Source organism: Poecilia reticulata, linkage group LG15 (genome assembly GCF_000633615.1).
Source record: "Poecilia reticulata strain Guanapo linkage group LG15, Guppy_female_1.0+MT, whole genome shotgun sequence".
NCBI classification, from domain to species: Eukaryota; Metazoa; Chordata; class Actinopteri; order Cyprinodontiformes; family Poeciliidae; genus Poecilia; species Poecilia reticulata.
Window position 1 is genome coordinate 980,315 of NC_024345.1, and position 19,349 is coordinate 999,663.

General features: G+C 39.1%; 1 protein-coding gene across 3 annotated transcripts; it reads right to left on the reverse strand.

The window, feature by feature from the left end:
* Positions 1-200: 200 nt before the first annotated feature.
* On the reverse strand, positions 201-18,582 carry slc2a15a (solute carrier family 2 member 15a). 3 transcript variants are annotated; one of them, XM_008428933.2, is made up of 12 exons: positions 17,979-18,580; positions 16,520-16,618; positions 12,059-12,219; positions 10,999-11,123; positions 10,400-10,545; positions 9,516-9,648; positions 8,375-8,562; positions 5,598-5,708; positions 5,062-5,163; positions 3,564-3,639; positions 1,916-2,043; positions 201-1,055 (listed from the first exon to the last, which is right to left on the reverse strand). In XM_008428933.2, the coding sequence occupies exons 1-12, from the start codon at positions 18,021-18,023 to the stop codon at positions 801-803; spliced, it is 1,569 nt and encodes a 522-aa protein (XP_008427155.1). In that variant the 5' UTR covers positions 18,024-18,580; the 3' UTR covers positions 201-800. The 3 variants fall into 3 exon arrangements, with proteins under 3 accessions (XP_008427155.1, XP_017164288.1, XP_008427153.1); XM_017308799.1 differs by lacking the exon at positions 17,979-18,580 and adding an exon at positions 17,022-17,173; XM_008428931.1 differs by having other exon boundaries at positions 969-1,055; positions 5,013-5,163; positions 17,979-18,582.
* Positions 18,583-19,349: the final 767 nt, after the last annotated feature.

Consider the following 19,349-nt stretch of genomic DNA (forward strand, 5'->3'; position numbering starts at 1 on the left):
AATCAAGATTGTCAGATGATTTATTATTATTAATAAACTTTACATTATGAAATAGTCAAAATAGCTTGGATGTATTTTTTTTTCTTTCCTTCTTATGGAAAGTTTCTGTTTATGTCACAGGTCTGTGGTGCATTTCTGTCCTAAAGAAAAAGATATGAAACTTCAGATATTTCACAACCAGATATTAACATACATGGAACAACTTTTTGAAAACCTTATATTATAGCAGAAAGTGCGATGGCCACCGTAAGAAAGGCTTACAGTATTACATTATTCAATGATGCCACATGAACTGATCAGTAGATGATTGCGAGAGAACGCAAAAGAAAAAAAATACCCTCCATGTCCTCTAGGGGCTCCGTAGTTTTCTTATGTCCGGAAAATCAACATGAATTAAAAACTGGGAGCTCCACTTGCTTAATTTGGTCAACTGACTGTTACAGATTAATTTAACTTTATAACAAATACACTCTTGAGTTTCACAAGATAAACAAGGTCTCAGGCTGTTAAATGTCTCTGTTAGATTAGCTTACACACTTCCATCCAGATCTGCCAGTCAGTGGTTGTTGTGCTGACATGTGAAAGCATCACTCTGAGGTGCAGCTAAGACAAAATACAGGAACAATGTGAAAGTTACCGAGCACATATAATAGAACTGGATAAACCGAACCGGGCTTTGAGCCCAGAGTTTAACAGAAGTCGTAAATATCTCAGTGCCAAAGAGAAGGGAAAGACCACAGAGGCCTAATGACTGGTGATTTGGTGAGCAGAATAAATTCTTCACAGAACCTTAACCTGAGTTACGGTACAGAGGAGGAGCTGTCGAACTCCAGCGATGTGTGATCCAAACCGCCGTATCCGTTCATCTTCTTCAGCTTCAGCTGGTCGACGTGGAACACCCCCTGGGTCTCCAGGATCGACTCCTTCTTGGAGAACATCCTGCTGATCTCCATGAAGGTCTTGTTTTTCGTCTCTGGGATTACAATATAAACGTAGATGGCGACCGAAAAACAAACTGTGGCGAACACCAGGTAGCAATAGGAGCCGGCAGACATCTGACAGTGGAAGAGACACGAGAGCAAAGAGATGAGTTGTCATGTTAGAGTGCCTGGACCAAAAAAAACCCAAAACAGGTCAGATTTTCATGTTGTTCTGGGCCTTGAAAGAGTATCTCTTTTTTACTTTTTCTCATTTTATTTCAATTTAATGGTTCGTGTGACTGACCAACACATTGTAGTACAAAATTTTAAAAACAATATCAGATGACATCTGTGTAGTATTCATTTGTATACAGCATCCAATTCTCTGATATAATAAAGTAGAACATTGGTCAACCAGCTGTGTGTGGTAGAAACCCAACACTGCTACTGTCAGAAAACTTGATTCCCATTATAAAACATAGTGGTGGCAATAGATTGATGGATTGATTGATTTTGGGTCATTAATTGAATTGACATAAAAATGTAACCGGAGATAAGTTTCAAAGTAAAATATTTTGACAGAAAGGTTAATTTATTACACCTACACCTTGCACCATTACCTTAAACAGTGTTTGTAGATTTTATCTTATTGTTTTCTTACGTTTTTTCATTTTTTTTTTCACATTTAGCACTTCTGAGATTTTCTGGTTATTCCACTTATGTTGCTTATATTGCTCCAAAACACACTGAAGTTCAAATGTCATAAGGTAGGGGGGAAAAGTTCAAAAAGAATGGATACTTTTGTAACATGCTACAAATTCTGCAGTAGATTTTTTGTTGTTGTTTAGAAAGCAGCTGAAAGCAAAAGACAAGAAGTGGCTGTGCTACTGAAGTATCAATGTGCTCACGTGAATCAGAGCCTCAGCATCAATATGCATCAATGCGCTCCAGAAATGTTAAGGACTCAGGATCGTATGGGGATGTTCGGCGATCACCTGTAGGAAGGGGAAGACGAAGCCCACGGTGAAATTAGAGAGCCAGTTCAAGGAGCCTCCTATGATGTAGGCTGCAGGACGATGGGACTGTTTGAACAGTTCTGCTGTGATCAGGAAGGGAACCCCAGCTGCAACACAAACAAAAAAAGTGGTTCCAATAAACGTGGATTTATTGGAAAATAATATTTTGGTCAGAACAGAAATGCAGTGAAAGGTTGTGGTCATTTCATCAACAATACAAATTAAATCCAGAGTTTCCTCAGCGTATTATAAGCCTGGCAGGTCTTTACATTATTTATTTGTTTGTTTTATTTTAAACGTTTGCATTTTTTTAAGAATTTATAGTTGGTGTTCAGGTATTCATCTTCCAGTCTTCCAATAACACATAATTATAAAGTGATATTTTCTGGATGAATGACTGTCTTAGCGCCCAACCACTAGGCTTAGCCGGGGGAAACCTTGAAATCTAAAAGTGTTTTGACTCGATGAGAAAAATCCTGTAAAAACTTGAGAGCTAGCAGTCTTATTGCGAGTGGAATAACACGTGTTAAACATTCTGCTTGCTTTCTGACTTTTCATAAATCTATTGTGAATATTTTTTGGGAACTCCACAACATATGGATGTGGAGTTCCCTAAAGTGTTTTCTTCTCTTAAAGCACCTGTTAACACTTTTTTTATTTTCTTGGTAATCACTACAAGTGGAGAAAAAGTGGATTAAAAAAGTGGTTAAATACAAAATTACAGAAAAAAAATCTGAATTATCCTTTCATTGAGAATAATTTCAGACATAATTAAACTTCCCAACTTCTTTATTGGAGTTTAACACTTCAACTAATAATGTCCCTCTCACTTTTTGCCCGCTGGGAGGCGCTAAAGCGCTTAGAAATACTTTCTTTTTCAACCCCACAGGAAAATGACAAAGGAGTAGTAGGGCCACACTAACAAAACAAAAATAATAAAAGAAGAATAATCAAAATTACAGAACTCAAGTCATGGGATTACGAGAATAAAGCAGCACTATGAGAGTAAAGTCATGATTTTGCAACTTTATTCTCTAAATATTACGACTTTATTCTCGGATCATTTCTACTTCACTCTCGCATGACTTTATTCTCAAAATATTACGAGTTTATTTTCACACTGCATTGTCCTCTCACCCTGATTGTTGTTGGCTTCCCACCTCACATGTCAAAGTTTCCATTACTCAGGACTCTGATTCTCACTCTTAACTCAATTTGTTATTATTATGTCTGAATGGGCTGCACAGTGGCGCAGCTGGTAGAGCTGTTGCCTTGCAGCAAGAAGGCTCTGGGTTCGATTCCCAGCCCTGGTCTTTCTGCATGAAGTTTGCATGTTCTCCCTGTGCATGCATGGGTTTTCTCCGGGTACTCTGGTTTCCTCCCACAGTCTAAAAACATGACTGTTAGGTTAATTGGTCTGTCTAAATTGTCCCTTTGTGTGTGTGCATGGTTGTGTGTCTCTGTGTTGCCCTGCGACAGACTGGCAACCTGTCCAGGGTGACCCCGCCTCTCGCCCGAAACGTTAGCTGGAGATGGGCACCAGCAACCCTCCCGACCCCACTGAGGGACAAGGGTGTAAAGAAAATGGATGGATGGATTATGTCTGAATGAAGTGTGTGAAACTTGCCTGGTCCGATGCAGAAGCCAGCAATGATGCCAACCACACAGCAGACGCTGACGTAGCGCATAAATAGTAACTTTACCTGTGAGGAGATCAAACAGCATGATTTCATGAGTTTATCTGTGACCAGAGCGTACTACTGCAGTCCAGGTTTATTCTGTCATCAGCACTTTACTTGTTATCTAACACAGAAAGTAGATTTCTGTGTTAGATAACAAGTAAAGTGAAAGTAGATCGGTGCTTCTGTGATTTTTTGTGTGCGTACTCTTGTCTTCTCAAACCCCAAGTCTTTTGACATGTTACGAATTGGTGCGACATGTTTACAAGTGAACAGAATTATGTAGATGATGCCCAGCTTCCAACATAAAATCACGTATATTTCACAATATCAAATAAAACTTTGGAAAGAAAAAAAAAACTATAGAACATCATAACAAAGGAAATTCCTGGCATGTTCATAAAGGAGGTGCTTTCCCCTTCTATTCAGGCACTGGCTGTGTCTGCTTAAACTACGTAGACCTGTGCTTTCCACTCGTTTAAGTTTTAGAACATAATTGAATCAAATTAATTACAGAAGTAGAAAAAGAGTCATCTACTGATGTCCAAAGTTAAACTTAATTGAAGTGTACAGAATCATGATTTAAATAATTTTTGTTTTCCTCTACATCCCTATCATCAATGGACTTTTTTTTAACCACTAAATGTCATTTTACCTGTTTTTGACAAATATATAGTGTACGAATAAAGTATTGCTTGAGTAAAATGCCGGGTAAAAATCAATGAGGGCATGGGTGTAAAAGTGTGAACTTTGTTTATGTTGTCTCCTTGAGCTTTTCACAGTACTACCAACGAAGGTACCTGTGGACACTCAAACAAAACATCCATGTTGTGCCTCTATTTAAACATTCAGAAGAAGTTAAATAAGAAGTTAAATCCTGAGAATCCTAGGCACTGTCAGGTACAATAAAAGCAGTTAAAGTCCGCGGGAGGGCAGACTCCCCTAACTCTAAGTTAGTTAAATTCTGTGTGNGCACTGTCAGGTACAATAAAAGCAGTTAAAGTCCGCGGGAGGGCAGACTCCCCTAACTCTAAGTTAGTTAAATTCTGTGTGGGACGGCGGCGTCCCCTGCTAAAGGACGGCGGAGTCCTCTATGAAATAGTTAAATTCCGCAAAGGACGGCGGTGTCCTCTATAGTTAGTTAAATTCCGCAAAGGACAACGGGAGTTTGTTTTTTTATTTTTATTTTTTAAATTTCTCTCTTTCTCACTGWTTATTTCTGTTTTTATTTTAATTATGTAAAGCACTTTGAAATGCCTTGCTGCTGAAATGTGCTATACAAATAAAATTTGATTGATTGATTGATTGATTCAGATTAGCATATATTTTAACATGTAGCATCAGTAGGGTCTTTTCTCACATTTAGAGTTTTCTTTGCGATATCTATTCAAACATACCCATAAAAGCTGGATGGTCAGTGCTGTGCTGATGACTCTGTGAACACACCTGAAGAATGAGGGCTAATGTGATTCCAGCGCTGCAGATCCCCATCATGGTGAAACCCCCAATCATGAGATGCCTCCTTCCCACCTTCTCTATAGTGAAACACTAAGAAATACACACCTCATGTCAGCCATGTTACATAAATATATATAAGAGAACACAGTCGGGGTAAATGTGACCCCAAATGAATGAATAAATGAAATTATCTACAGTTATTGGTATTGTTATTGTTATTAGAAGTAGAGTACATAGCTTTTATCTAACCTAGCAAAAAATGTGTATATTGAGGCTTTTCTCATTTAAAAGGTACTTATGCCCTGATTTGTACTAATATTTCAGTGAACATTTTATTATCATTTAATCAACACAGTTTATCCATAAGAAATTTAAAATGTTTAATACAAGCAACATATGGAAGGGAATGTAAAACAGCACAGTCTCCCTGACTTGTCCAATGGAATCAAGTCTTAAAGAAACAACACATAAAACAAGTCATCATACCGGCTCCATCACAGCATGTCTCATTATTGCATTCTTACCCCGATGAGCCCAGCGATGATCTCTATGATTCCTGTTCCTGCTGTCGTATACTGGATCTCTGGTACTGGGATGCCGGCGTTCTTAAAGATGTCGTTCGTGTAGAACCAGATCTGCCAGGGAGACAAACTCTGAATGTCCGGTTGGATAAATATCACATAGCTTTTTAAAGTACAGAATGGGTGCAACAGTTAAAGATGAAGCAGCTTTTAGAGATTTGAAACCGACTCAGAACATGTGGTGCATTTAGTGTAAAAAGACAATGAGGATGATGATTAGAGGACCAGCTGCCTACGTACGTCTATCACGTACGTGATCACACAAGGTTGATGTTGTTATACGTACATATATTGATACCATGATAAACATATATATTAATTAGCAATTTGCATGATTTGTTTTCAAAGATGAGGGGGAATTTTTTTTAACAGGATCATAAACTCACTATTTACAAAAGGAACTAGATTTTTCTTAACCTTGCTTCTGATTCTCCCATTTGCCTCTGCCTGCTCCCTTCCCTTTGCTGCATCCACTCACCTGTGATTAGCCCTTCTGCTCCCTTTGGTTGTGTTTACACAGTAGGTGTTGATGCTCAAATCCAATTTTCGATCAGATTTTTGCGTTTGTGTGTGTGTGTGTGTGTGTGCGTGTGTGTGGTCATACTACTGAATGACGCAACTGCAATCAGACGTCTGACTGACAAAGACGAAAATAGTGTCACACAGCAGAGCACCATTTACAGATGTAATAGTGAAAGCTGCTGTCTATGGATGGATTTTAAAGTTAGTCAGAAATGGGAGCTGCCAGTACTGTCTCAAGATCATAGCAAGGCTAAGGAAGAACAATGGAAGTGTCTGTCCATATTGTCTGTCTACGATGTTGAAGACGTGCACGAGGGAGCGTGCACGCTGGAGCGTGCACGAGGGAGCGTGCAGAGCAGTGAACGCTCAGAGAGTTGCAGTGGTTGTTCCTGAAAACTTTGGAGAAGTCACCAGCTTTGCTTGGAGGAACTGGACAACAAAAATTTGGCTGTTTTGGGAGTCGCCATTGAGATGCACCAGTGAGACTCTGAGGCAAATGCAAAATTAACGGAGTTGGCCTCACACAAAACGATCATTGTTATCTGAACTGGCTCCCCCTGTGTTTGGGCCTTGGATGGCTGGGCTAGCTCAAATTCTCCTGGATGTTACTCAAACAAGAAACTCTGCTCCCACTCTCGTACGTTTTCCATGACATCTGTGGACTTGACCCAAAGTGCTACCAAGGCTGCTGATAAAAAGCTCCATCACTTGTCAATGTCAGGGGGTGGGGTTGTGGTTGTTGAGGAGAGACGCAGGCTGAACCCAGGTGTAGTGAAAATGATGAATTTAATGAAAGCTCAACAACAGTCCAGAACAGGCAGCACGGCAGAGAGTTAGTAAACAGCTAATACTGGTAGCAACTGACAACTGAAGACTGAAAAACAAGAGCTAAGCAAACCAGGACTTCACAGTTCAACTGGAGCGCTTCAAGGTACAACAAGACGTTATACGAAAGCTGAGGTTGCCACAGGACTTCACAGTTCTACTGTGGACGGCCGACAGACCGGGTCCTCGTACGTTAGACGAGGACCCGACAAGAGACAGAGACAATAGGTGGACTTAAATACACAGGGAGGGTAATCAGGTAACTAGACACACCTGGGAAGCAATCAACAGGGAAGACGCAGAGACAACAGAGACTCTCAGGACAGAAACAGAACACAGAAAACCCTTAAAAATAAATACACAGAAACACGGATCATGACAGTCAAGGACCATGGCTGAGGGGGATTTTGGAGGAGTGTTCATGGGCTTACTTACTTGCAAACACACACATCCACGCACATATAAAACATACCGCCCCTCAACTCTCTGCCACCGTTACATTGTCTATAAAGAAGGGGCTTTTTCTTGTGCATAGATTTTCTTGCAACCTCCCACTGTGTCCTTTACACTACAGGGACAAAGTGTGAGACCTCCACCTCCAGCCTCATTTTGTTCATTTCTGATCTAATAAAAGGGTTGTCTTTTTATTTTTTAAATGATCCATTCAATGACAATCCCAAGTTCTTGTTTGCAATTTGGTCCAAATAATAATAATTTAAAAAAAACACACACACACACACACTTTATGATAACTCCAACATAGTGGGCTGCTGAGTGTGATGGTGAAATAAGCAGATGGAGAAGACATGGGAACTACCAGTCCCATGTCTGGGACATTTGGACTAATCAGGCCTGAATCTACTTTTTTGTTAAATATTGCTGCGTTGTTTTTATTCATCTTGATCTTCTTTAATCTTTTTACAATATTTTTTTGGATATTTTTTTTTTGTTTATAATTCCAAATAGAGAGAAACTGCAGAATATTGAACAGCTTTGCAGTCTCAGGGTAACCAGCCCAGACACACAACAGCTGTTTCCTCTTAATCCATTTGGCTTCACTTGTATTTGAGTTAAATTTCTGAAGCTATTTGGAGAGAATTTTGTTTTTTAGCAAGTGTCAAAATCAGTATTTTACTGTAATGTGCGACAGCCATGCTTCTCAAACAGCACTCCAAGAAATAACTTAAATTTCAAAGTTATTGTAGTGCCACATAATCTGTCTTATCCAGAGATGCTAATTCTTTGACACACCAGCCTTCGACAGTTCTGACGCTTCAAGATCTTTTCTATTGTTGCTAAGCACCTTACAGATTTGCGTAAAACGCTGAAAAATCTTGACCCATACCGTTTCTTAAGCTGCACAGAGTACTTACAGCATCAATCCCAGATAGCTGCATGCCAATGTTGATAACCATCACACTCAACACTTGCCATCGGACCGAATCGTCCAGCAACAGATTCCAGACCGACAGCGTTTCTACGGAGGACAGGGAGCGCTGTTCCTCCTGCATCTCTTCGATTTCAGCCTGGATGTCACACTTGGCTCTGTACCATTTCAGAGCTGAAAGGCATCAGACAGAGAGCTGAATCATATCGGCATGTATCAAGTCAACACCAGGAACATACAGAGTTCACCAAACACTTGAAAAATTCCACTAGTGTATTAACTTTTTTACTCTTATTGTTCCTTTCTACCGATTTTAGCATCATCATGTTAAAATTTAGTCAAGCGTAATGATGTTTAGTCTTTAGTCTTATCTTGTTTCTCAGTGGCTGAAGCTCCTGTGGTACTTAATCTTTTGAACGATGTGTCTAGAAGCTTTTAAAGTCTAACTGTAAAAAAAAAAAAATCTAACACTTATTTGACGGGGTGTGCATAAGACTGACATGACACTGTCATAAAGATGAAGGAGTTTTCATGAATGTTTACGACTGCGGTCATGAAGCGTCATTCGGTAAATAATGACACTTTTAATGCAAAGTTAACAATTTTAATAGACTTTTATTGCAAGTTTTAATGCAACTTTGCATTAAAACTGTGATTATTTACCGAATAATGCAAGATGGAGACTTTTAATGTACTTTTAATGCACATTTGCTCTAAAAATGTCATTATTTACCCAATGACACAGTAGAAAATGTTTATGAAGTTTATGACACTGCCATGTCAGTCTTATGCACACCCAGTCAAATAAAGTGTTTAAAAACTTCACAAGATCCCAGTTGCTCAAAGTTTTACTGTAATATCTTCAGTGCTTTATTCCAGTGTCTCTATTTCTAGTGACTGTTGCACACTGAACACACTGGTGAAAAAATTGATTCACAAAAGGAAGATTTTGTGAAACATCAAATCTTGTGATTTATATGCAGCTTTTGACGACTGTCTCAAACTGACCTTATTCTTTGTAAATCGCTTACATTACAAGAATCGCAGATGTATGGACTTTATGATGCCTTTTCTAATTTAGCCTCTCAACATTTCTGTAGGAATAGAAGCGGTGCAACAATACTGACCTGTAATTGTGGCATGAACATTATTCTTCTCGATCAGCAAGTACCTAGGGCTCTCTGGGAACCATGGCAGCAGCAGCAGCTGGATGAACGTCGGCACAAACACCACTGAAAGAAAAAGAGGCCAGTACTCCTCCTGTAAGAGCAGCAACACAGAGGATCAGAGATCTGTTCAGGCACCCCCAAGAGTGTAATACTAATATCAAAGGGCGGAAATTTTGATAAGGAAAAAAATATTTGGTAGTGCCATTTTTCACACTGGGATGTGTGAAAAATCCTAGTGTGATTTTTCACCCTTGGCGTCTGTCATTTTTTCTGTCTGTCTGTCTCTCGTCATGTGGAAACAAGTGCTGACTGTAAACATATTGGAAAAGGTGAAAATCTTAAGTTTCTTTCTTATCTATTAACCTCCTAGACGGGCATTGTTGTCAGCAGAAGGAAGCATTCAATCAAGAAGGGAGATTTCAATGAAATTATTCCACAAGGTATAGTGTGTGTGGGGGGGGGGCAACTATTTCAATAGGGGGGGTTAATTTATTTTCAGTTATTACAATGTTAGTAATTTCTGGTAAATTCATACAAAACAAATTTACAATTTTATGCTAAACAACAAAAAAATAATTGACAGTCGTGTCAAAGGTTTTTTTAAAGCTTCTTAAAAAGTCAAAAATATCTAAAACTGTTTAACATGGGAGAGTGAGCATTACAGGAGAGGTTTATCTTGGCGTCTGTCATTTTGTCTGTCTGTCTGTCTGTCTGTCTGTCTCTCGTCATGTGGAAACAAGTGCTGACTGTAAACATATTGGAAAAGGTGAAAATCTTAAGTTTCTTTCTTATCTATTAACCTCCTAGACGGGCATCGTTGTCAGCAGAAGCATTTGCACTACCTTTCCCAGGAGCTCATGGAGGCCGAGGATTTGGGCAGCAAAGACTCCGGTTCCTATAAAGATGCTCGGAACAAGACCCAGAAATCCTCTCAGGTTCTTTGGCGCTATCTCACCAAGGTACATCGGTACGACACTGAGAGAGATCCCTGCAGGGACACGAGCAGAGAAAATGGACATGTTGTCTCTCCATGTAGAAGTTTTTATGCCACTTCCACATTCCTTTAGTATTCAATAGGACATTGAATACAGAACATTGTTTTACTTAATGAGTAGCTGTCAATAAGCTTGACATAAACACATGAATTCTTCACAACCACAGAAAACAGGATTTGTTTGTTAAATACTTAATGAAACACATTTACCGTGTTTGATGTTTGTTGTAAATGACTTGTACTCACAAAAATGAGGTAATTAGTCCCCTAAATCTTTTAGGGGTACGCAGTACCTGACCGTACCCCCCTACTTTCAGCCCTGATGTTACGTTTTAAGGACTTTTTTCAGCTGATGTATAACAGGATAAGTGGGCACACATGTGTACTTGTCTGTTGTGTGTGTGCGTGCGTGCGTGCGCGTGTGTGTGTGTGCGTGTGTGTAGGTACCTGAATGTATCCCTGTGATGAAGCGGCCAATGATGACCATTTCAGGTGAACCACAAATCCTACTGAAGCCCATCAGGGAGCCAGCTATAAACACCAGCACTGTTGTGTTGACCACTGTACCCTTCCTGAAAATGAAACCAGAAATATACAAATATATAAATATGAATATTCACTCACCAGCCCAAATGAGGCTATTACAAACAGTAATCTCCTTTGATTTATTTTGAACATGATAGAAGTATAAAATCACACCCTAATCCTAACTCTAACCCTCAGTTTACACATTAGTGCTAACTCTCACCCATATTTCTATGTCTCCTTATATTTCCTTTTAAATTGTATTCAATTTTGACTTTGTTTTAAATCCTCCTTTAACTTGTTCCATAATTTTACACCATGAGTTGAAATCCAAAAGCTCTTTCTTATTGTGCCTAAACTATGAATCCTTAAGTCTCAGTAACCTGTTGAGTTATATCCCCCTTTCTCTTTCAAAAACATGCTCTGTATGAGCTCAGCTGGCAGTTTATTAGATGCCTTAAACATAATTTGATCAATTTTTAAATCCCACCAGATCTTCAAATTTAAGAATTCTAGATTTTAAGAATAACAGGTTTGTGTGTTCATAAAAACTGACAGTATGGATGATTCCTTGGTCATTTTCAAGAAAAAAGTGTGAATTGATTAGATCTATTGCGACATAGAGCACCATCCTGCTGGGATCAAACATGGCAGGATGGATCCACTGTGATCATAAAGGGATAGACTATTGAGGAATTTTCCTGCCATAATCCAAGAGCACACATTTTCATTTTGAAAGCAGGACTTCCTGTCTTTCTTCTCAAAACTTGTAATGTTGGCACTCAAACCTTTGTCCTTGCGCTCTCGCAGAACTCTCTGCTCATTTACAAGACATTCTCTGCTTGGTTCTGGAACAAAAGTGCACCGTCGCCTGGCAAGTGTTGTACTGTGTGCAGACTAAAAATGTGTGCTCTCGAATTATGGCAGAAAAATTCCCCCATAGGGAGATTTCAATATTTGCTCCTTAGGAAACAAATCTTACCTGCCAAAGCGAGAAACCAGCATACCGACGATGAGGGAGCCCAGCAGACCTCCGATGGCAAAGACGGACACAGTGAGAGAGTACATGAGCGTCAGGGTCTCCCCACTGAGTCCCGTCCCATTACGACTCACAACCGTTTTGTTGTAGAAACTCTTTATGTACTGAAAGAGCAAAGTGGCAGTAAAGTTAGTGATCAAAATAAAATTATGCATAAAAAAAAGATATTGAAAGCGTTGAAGCGATAATATGTTGAAAAGGAAATCTTGTATTTGCAATGTTGAAAAAGCACAAGCAGAAAGATCCAGGCGTTTTGTTGTCAGTGGCAACTTTTTCCTCTGTAATGTCTAATCTTTCTCTTGTTTTTAGAGGGGTCAAATAAATGTGACATGTGAAAACAGCACTGCCCACTTACATTTTATTCACTGTACTTTATTTGTTTCCTTGTATTTATCCAATTAAAATTTGCTGTATGTTTTTTACCGTCATGGTAGTTAAATCACAATTATCTTCGGTGGGACTGTATGCAGAAGAGCACATCTGGACGATGTTTTAGAGAATGCAATGCCTTTACACGGTTTCCCCAGAAATGTATTGATAATATTTGTCATATCTGGAAACGTTGCAATTATAATCACACATTTGAACTATATCTGTCAGTGATTGATAGAATATTACAAACATAAAAAGATTTTGGTAGGATCACATGATAAGTGATTAATCTCGATTAGATGTGAAAACTGTGATTAAATAGATCAACATAAGAATATTGTTTATCATGGAAAAGTCTTCACCAAATAGCTTGTTTGCTTATAACTTACAATGTCAAGATGTCTTTGCTCTTTAGTTGATGTACAAATAAACACAATTCATCAAGTTATTTGTTTTTATATGTTCCAGTAATTGATTATTTTGATGCCATTGGTTCACATCAATGTTTCTCAAACTTTTTCACGCCGAGTATCACTTAACCCATTTGACAAACAGCCACGGATCACCTGATCTGACATTGACCCCGACATAACACATCTTAGTGTATGACGCAGCCTGAAATGAAAGTACTAGTCTCAACTATTGTTGTTTTCTTTGTTCATACTAATGAGAAGAGTGGTGCTGTTTGGTAAATGTGACTGGTCACGATAAAGCCATGAACAGTACTTGGCCATTTTGAGCACAGACATAATATAAGAGTAGACCCCGCATGGACCTTACCAAGCTCCGCCCAGAAACGCCCTCGAAAGTCCCACGTGACCTCACGTCTCACATTAACAGCTTAGCTCCAATGTCTAAACATGGCATTTTTCGTTCTCTACAGAGTATTTCTGAGTCGATTAGTGTAGCATTTCTGCCGGATTTTCACAAAATATCAGCCACGACAATGGACAAGGGAACCAAMRAGTTCATGTCATCTTTTTTGGACGACATCAAGGTGTTTGAGCCACACGATGCCTCCAACATTGTGCGCGTCACAGCTAAATGCTAATGGTCGATGAGAAAAACAGCAGATCCTCACACCCACAGCATAAATATAGCCGTGGACAAGATCACTGATGGTTATTGTTCTTGCAAGGCTGGGTAAGTTGGGCATTCATGATTTTGAGGGTTCGAATGTGCCTAGGACTTATACAACCGCGGTAAAGCTAGCCGGTGTTACGCCAATCCGAGTTTCCCCATCAGATACGGTTCCCCCTGCATCTTCTTGCCGCTCCGCCCCGCCCACGCGGCAAAATACGCCTGTGCTCGTGCTGAGCACTGAGAAAGCACGCGCCTAGGGAACTACGGACACCATGAAAGCTCAAACAATATGTTTCGGCAAAGTTGTCACTTTCTTCGCGTTTTAGCGGGAAACTAATAATAATAACAATAACAGCAACAACAATAATAATAAATAATAGTGATGATAAATACATATGTCACATAGATATTATAATTATTATAAATGTATATATATGTTTAGTTATATATACATCTATATATATTTATGAAATAAAAACAGGGCAATGTATTTTAATACTCGATATTACCCATCAGATACCGTTCCCCTTGTTTTACAGTGGGGGAACAGTATCTGATGGCCATATTTCACCCATCAGACACCGTTCCCCCTAAATCACCCATCAGATACCGTTCCCCTTGTTTTACAGTGGGAGAACGGTATCTGATGGTCATATTTCACCCATCAGATACAATTCCCCTTGTTTTACAGTGGGGAACCCCTATCTGATGGCAATATTTCACCCATCAGATACCGTTCCCCCTATGTTAAAATCACCCATCAGATACCGTTACCCCACTGTATCTGGTGGGCGAAATATGAAATATATATATATATATATTTTTTTTTGATAGATAGATAGATAGATAGATAGATAGATAGATAGATAGATAGATAGATAGATAGATAGATAGATAGATAGGTAGGTATCAGCGTCGCTGATGAAGGCTGAAGGGAGCCTGGATGGGGCAGATAGATCAGTGAGCTTAATGACTGCCCTCACTAAATATGTGTTTAACAGGGGGGCTATGGTCCCCAAACTAAAGCTTTGTGTGCTTTGGAGTTTCTGTGCTGATGAATTTTCTTTGAAGCGATAAAAGCTGGTAGCTCTTGAATTGCTACAAAATAAGGCTGCATTTCCTCCCTGAGCCCACTGGCTGCAATGCAATGTTGGGATATTTTTCCTCCAACAGGTTCCAGAGGAATCACCTCAAACCAGATGTTGGACTGGATTTTATTTCAGTGTCATTTGTGAATGTTTCTCATTTTCAACAGTGGAGCTATAAAGGTTGAAAAATGTTATTATTTTGGAGAAAATCTCATCAGCATCAATATTTCCACTAAATAAGAGGCAAAGAAATTTGTTTGATAAAGGAAAAGCCTCTCAGACTCTGAGCTTATACTGTTATCACTACGTGTTAAATACTCTGTGTATGTTAACGTAGATCAACAGCAAGCCAAACTCAATTCCATGAGCCAGGAAGCTGAGTGTCTTGCTCCTTTATTACGTTTTCTTGACACAACTTTGAGCAGTGGTGTAGAAAAGCTCAATGAAAGGTTGAGTAAAACTATAAGAAACACAAAAAATAAACTATGCATCAGCACTAGATACACAGAATAAACTTCTAGTGTCTGAATAGAATTAACCTTAGCTGCAGTTAAGAAACAGTCACGTAGCAACTGTTGCTATGTAAACAAAAACTATCAGGATATGGCTTTTCTAGAATAAACACATTTGGAAAACAATCTCAAAATAAACTAACAAAACATCTAACACCAAACAGAACATAGATTGAACAGCCATTGTTTTCGGAGGTGTAAGAAAAGATTGACAACACAGGAGGTGAAGTTCATACATTAACAGGCAGGCTTTCTCTCTGTGAATAGGTATTCATTCCAAACTGCAACTGCCTCTGCTACCCACAATGCACTAATATCTCAAAATTCTCTTTCAAAATAAAAGACAGACAAATTAATACTATAGAACTTTATAAAACTAATTAATAAGACATTTCCAACTTCCAGCCTGGGGCAGAACAGAGCTCAAAGCACCAAACTATTTTTTATATCATACAATTAATTTAATTTCACATAATTATCGCGGTAGAAGCCATTTGTTTGTTAAATACTTAATGAAACACATTTACCATGTTTGATGTTTGTTGTAAATGACTTATACTCACAAAGAACGAGATAATTAGTATGAGTTTGTCGTTTATTGAACGTTCAGAAACTACAGCGGCTGTGATGAGCCAATGCAAAAGTAAAAAAAGGTAAAACAACCCGAACAGGTGATCAACTCTAAACCACTCMCACCTTTTTACTCTCCGTCTCTGTCATTTAAGCACAGTCGTTGCTATGGCAACCTCCTGCGCTCCACAAGCCGACCCGAGATTATGTTAAAGACATAACATTCAGTCCGTTACAATATTAGGTTTGCAGGCTTGATATTTATTATCAAACCTATCACTGCTTTATGTGTTATTATTATTATTACTATTATTATTATAAATTCAGTGTTTCTGCCAAAGTACAACACCAATAGATTAAGGGACTCCTTTGTCCCTTGTGCAATTAAACTGCTGTTAATGTTTTAAGTCTTTTATGTATTATCTGAGAGAGCTGTGTGGGAGAGAAATGACAATTTCACCAAGGAGATCTATCCATCTATCTATCCATCTCGTTAATTTAAGAGTGATTTTCAAATTTGACCTGATCCCATTATATATACCACCGAGTTTTTTTTAGAATATCTAAATATGAATGACGATGGGCTCTGTGAGTCAGGTAGAAAAAAACATTACATATATTGTTATTGTCTTTTGTTGATAATGGCAGACAGATCGTCATGTATTCAACACAGTGTTGGCTATAATTCCTCTGTGGCAGGTACATTCTGAATGTGAGTGTGCTTTCTGTGAAGTGCGCGTGCGTGTGTGTGCGTGTGCATGTGTGTGCGTGTGTCTTACTGCAGCAGGGGAGTTGACCACAGCCAGGTTGTAGCCATACAACATAGAGCTCCCAAATGAAGTCAAGAATGCCACTGCTAGCAGAGAACCAGTCAGTTGCTGCAATCAGAAGCAGATACGGGTGTTCAAGAGAACTGCATCCATAAATGGTGGGGAAAGTAATTGCTTGGTTCTGATACTGTCCAAAGAGCATGTGCACAATGTTACAGAACATCTGGAAATTCTTCGAAGAATGATTCTTGTAAAATTAAGAAAATTACAGACAACTCTAATCATCCTCTTCTTGAGGTTGCTATACAACAGCAGTGTTTCTGAAAGAGTTTCTTTCTTTTTTCTTCAATTTCGTTGCGCTCTATTTGTGCACAATGACATTTAAAGGAATTCTGATTCTGACTCTTACAGTAATAGACTTCTGACGAAGTCTATTACTGTAAGACAACACTATTTAATGTGGCTTTAATAAGGCATGATCAAAGTAAATCCATCCATTGTCTATACCCACTTATCCTTGCAGGGTGACAGATAGGTTGGTCCCTATCTCCAGCGGTCATCGGGCAAGAGGCGGGGCACACCAGTCCAACAGAGAAACATAGGATATAGAATCTCACACACACACTCCCACAGTTTGCTTATTGAATTGTGGGACAATGACTCCACAAAGTCAAGGATCCAACAGGGAGCACGAGACACAGGTGAAGTTAAATACACAGGGGCTAATTAGGGGAACACGAGACAGCCGGAACCAATCAGGGGCTTGACAGGACAACACTACACATGGTCTTCATTAACCAATAAACCCACACGAAAACCAATATCCACACAGATTTGTCTAATAAAAGTTTATTCAATGGAAAAGATGGAGATTAAGGTGGATCTAATTGCAGACTCTTTTTGTCCGTATAACCTCAATTCACACAAGTTTACAGCACACTACAGAAGCGGAGACGTGAATGGCAAGATCCATATCACAAAGCCATTCCCTGATACGTGTTTGACCCTTTGGTGTTTCTCAAAGCACACTGAGGGGTCAGTGATGAGAAAAGAGAGGGAGATCTTTTTGTTCTAATGGACAGTTTGCAGATATCTTGAAGCAGAGTACATCAGATGACACCACGTTGGAGGAAGTTTGTTTTGCCTTTCTCAAACACCCTGTATTTATTGCTCACATCCCTAACTGCAACTGAGCCATTTCATTTGTTTGGCTGGCAGCCAGCTCAAAGGAGGCCAGAGGGGAAACTGCTAAATAATTTTCATGCAACACTCCAACGACCAATTCACTCGCCAAATGTATTTGTGCTCTACGTCTTTAGACTTGACACTTTATTTACTGCAATCACTCAGTTTTGACAGCCGAGCATTTTTTTTTCTTAACGGCACAAGCTGGCAGGTAGAGGGTGTCTAAAACAACATCATAAACTATCCATCCAGGCTTCTCATGTGACATGAACACTGAACTTACCGAAGTGATTTTCCCCGATGATGGAATTAAAATCTCCTCAGCCATTTAGGAGTTCTGGTATCTGGTCCAAAGCAACAAAAAGTAAAAAAAAAAAAAAGAAAGAAAGAAAGAAAAAGAAAGGAGAAAGAAAAAGAAAAAAAAAGATCCTGTCTACACAGCAGCGTCTGTCATAACTGTAATAGCAGGCATGGTCACTTTGGTTCCAAATGAATAATTCTGGGATGTTGTTAGTTTGGAAGTGTGTTGAGCAGCAGTCCACAGGCCACTAATAACAAGCTACCACAGTGTCATCACATGATAGGAATCAGCGTGACAGACAGAGAGAAAAGCCTGCTGAGAGCAATTAGCCATAACAAAATTTTAGAGGTTAGGGGAAACAAAATGAATAGAGGGTACGAATAAAAAAAAAAAAAAAAGTAAGGAAGAAAGTAAGAACTGAAAAGCGAATGAATTAATGGTGAAACTGGAGCTGGAGTAAGACGAGGAGAAAAAGCAGTGGAGCAGAAGAATAAAAATGAAATAAAGGACAGATGAGACCTGAGGGAAAAGAAAAAACCAGACAAGCAGGAGAGGTGAGAGGAGGAGAATCAAGAGAGAAGACTGAAGAGTAAAGACAGAAACAAAGAAACAGACGTTTTAAAGCGCAAAAACGGAGCCAAAGGGAAGAGATTAGGAGAGATTAGGACTGAACCAAAAGTGGAACTTACGAAGTACACAGTGAAATGAACAGTGTTAGGTCAACACGGAGCCACATAAGGTCCCACCCTGAACAAAGCTACAGTTGTCAGAGTCAATTTTACTCTATAATCACTTATAGAGTAAGTTTTGAGTAACACTCACAATTGTTAATATACTTTTACTCTTTTTCAGATAAATAACACTTGTAGCGTTACTTAATTATGACACTGTTACTTTTAAAAAGTTATTCTAATTATTACCCGATAGTGTGATAGAGTGTAGCTTACAGCAGGCAGTAGGCAAGGCCGCCATTTTGTGGCGTCTGCCCTTCTGACCAACACTACCTGGTACGGTGGGTGAGTTGAACTGGCAAAGCACCGATTGCAGGGCAAACTCCTACCACTGTCACTGTCGTCCCCCAAATAACATGCTATTTCTGTGCTAAACTTGTTATTTTAGTCAAAACTTTAGAACATTTTAATTTAGAAAAATTTGGCAGATTTTTTCTGAAATCAAAAACTATTTCTTTTGTTTAGTCGACATTCAGGTTTAGATGGTTTGCATCACGCCAGTCCACCAGATGTTTCACCTCCTCTCTGTAGATCGTTTCGCGTTGTCCCTAATGACCCACCACAAACTTAAAGATGTGATTTGTACTGAATCTGGGATGGCAGTCATGTGTCGTCAGGGTGA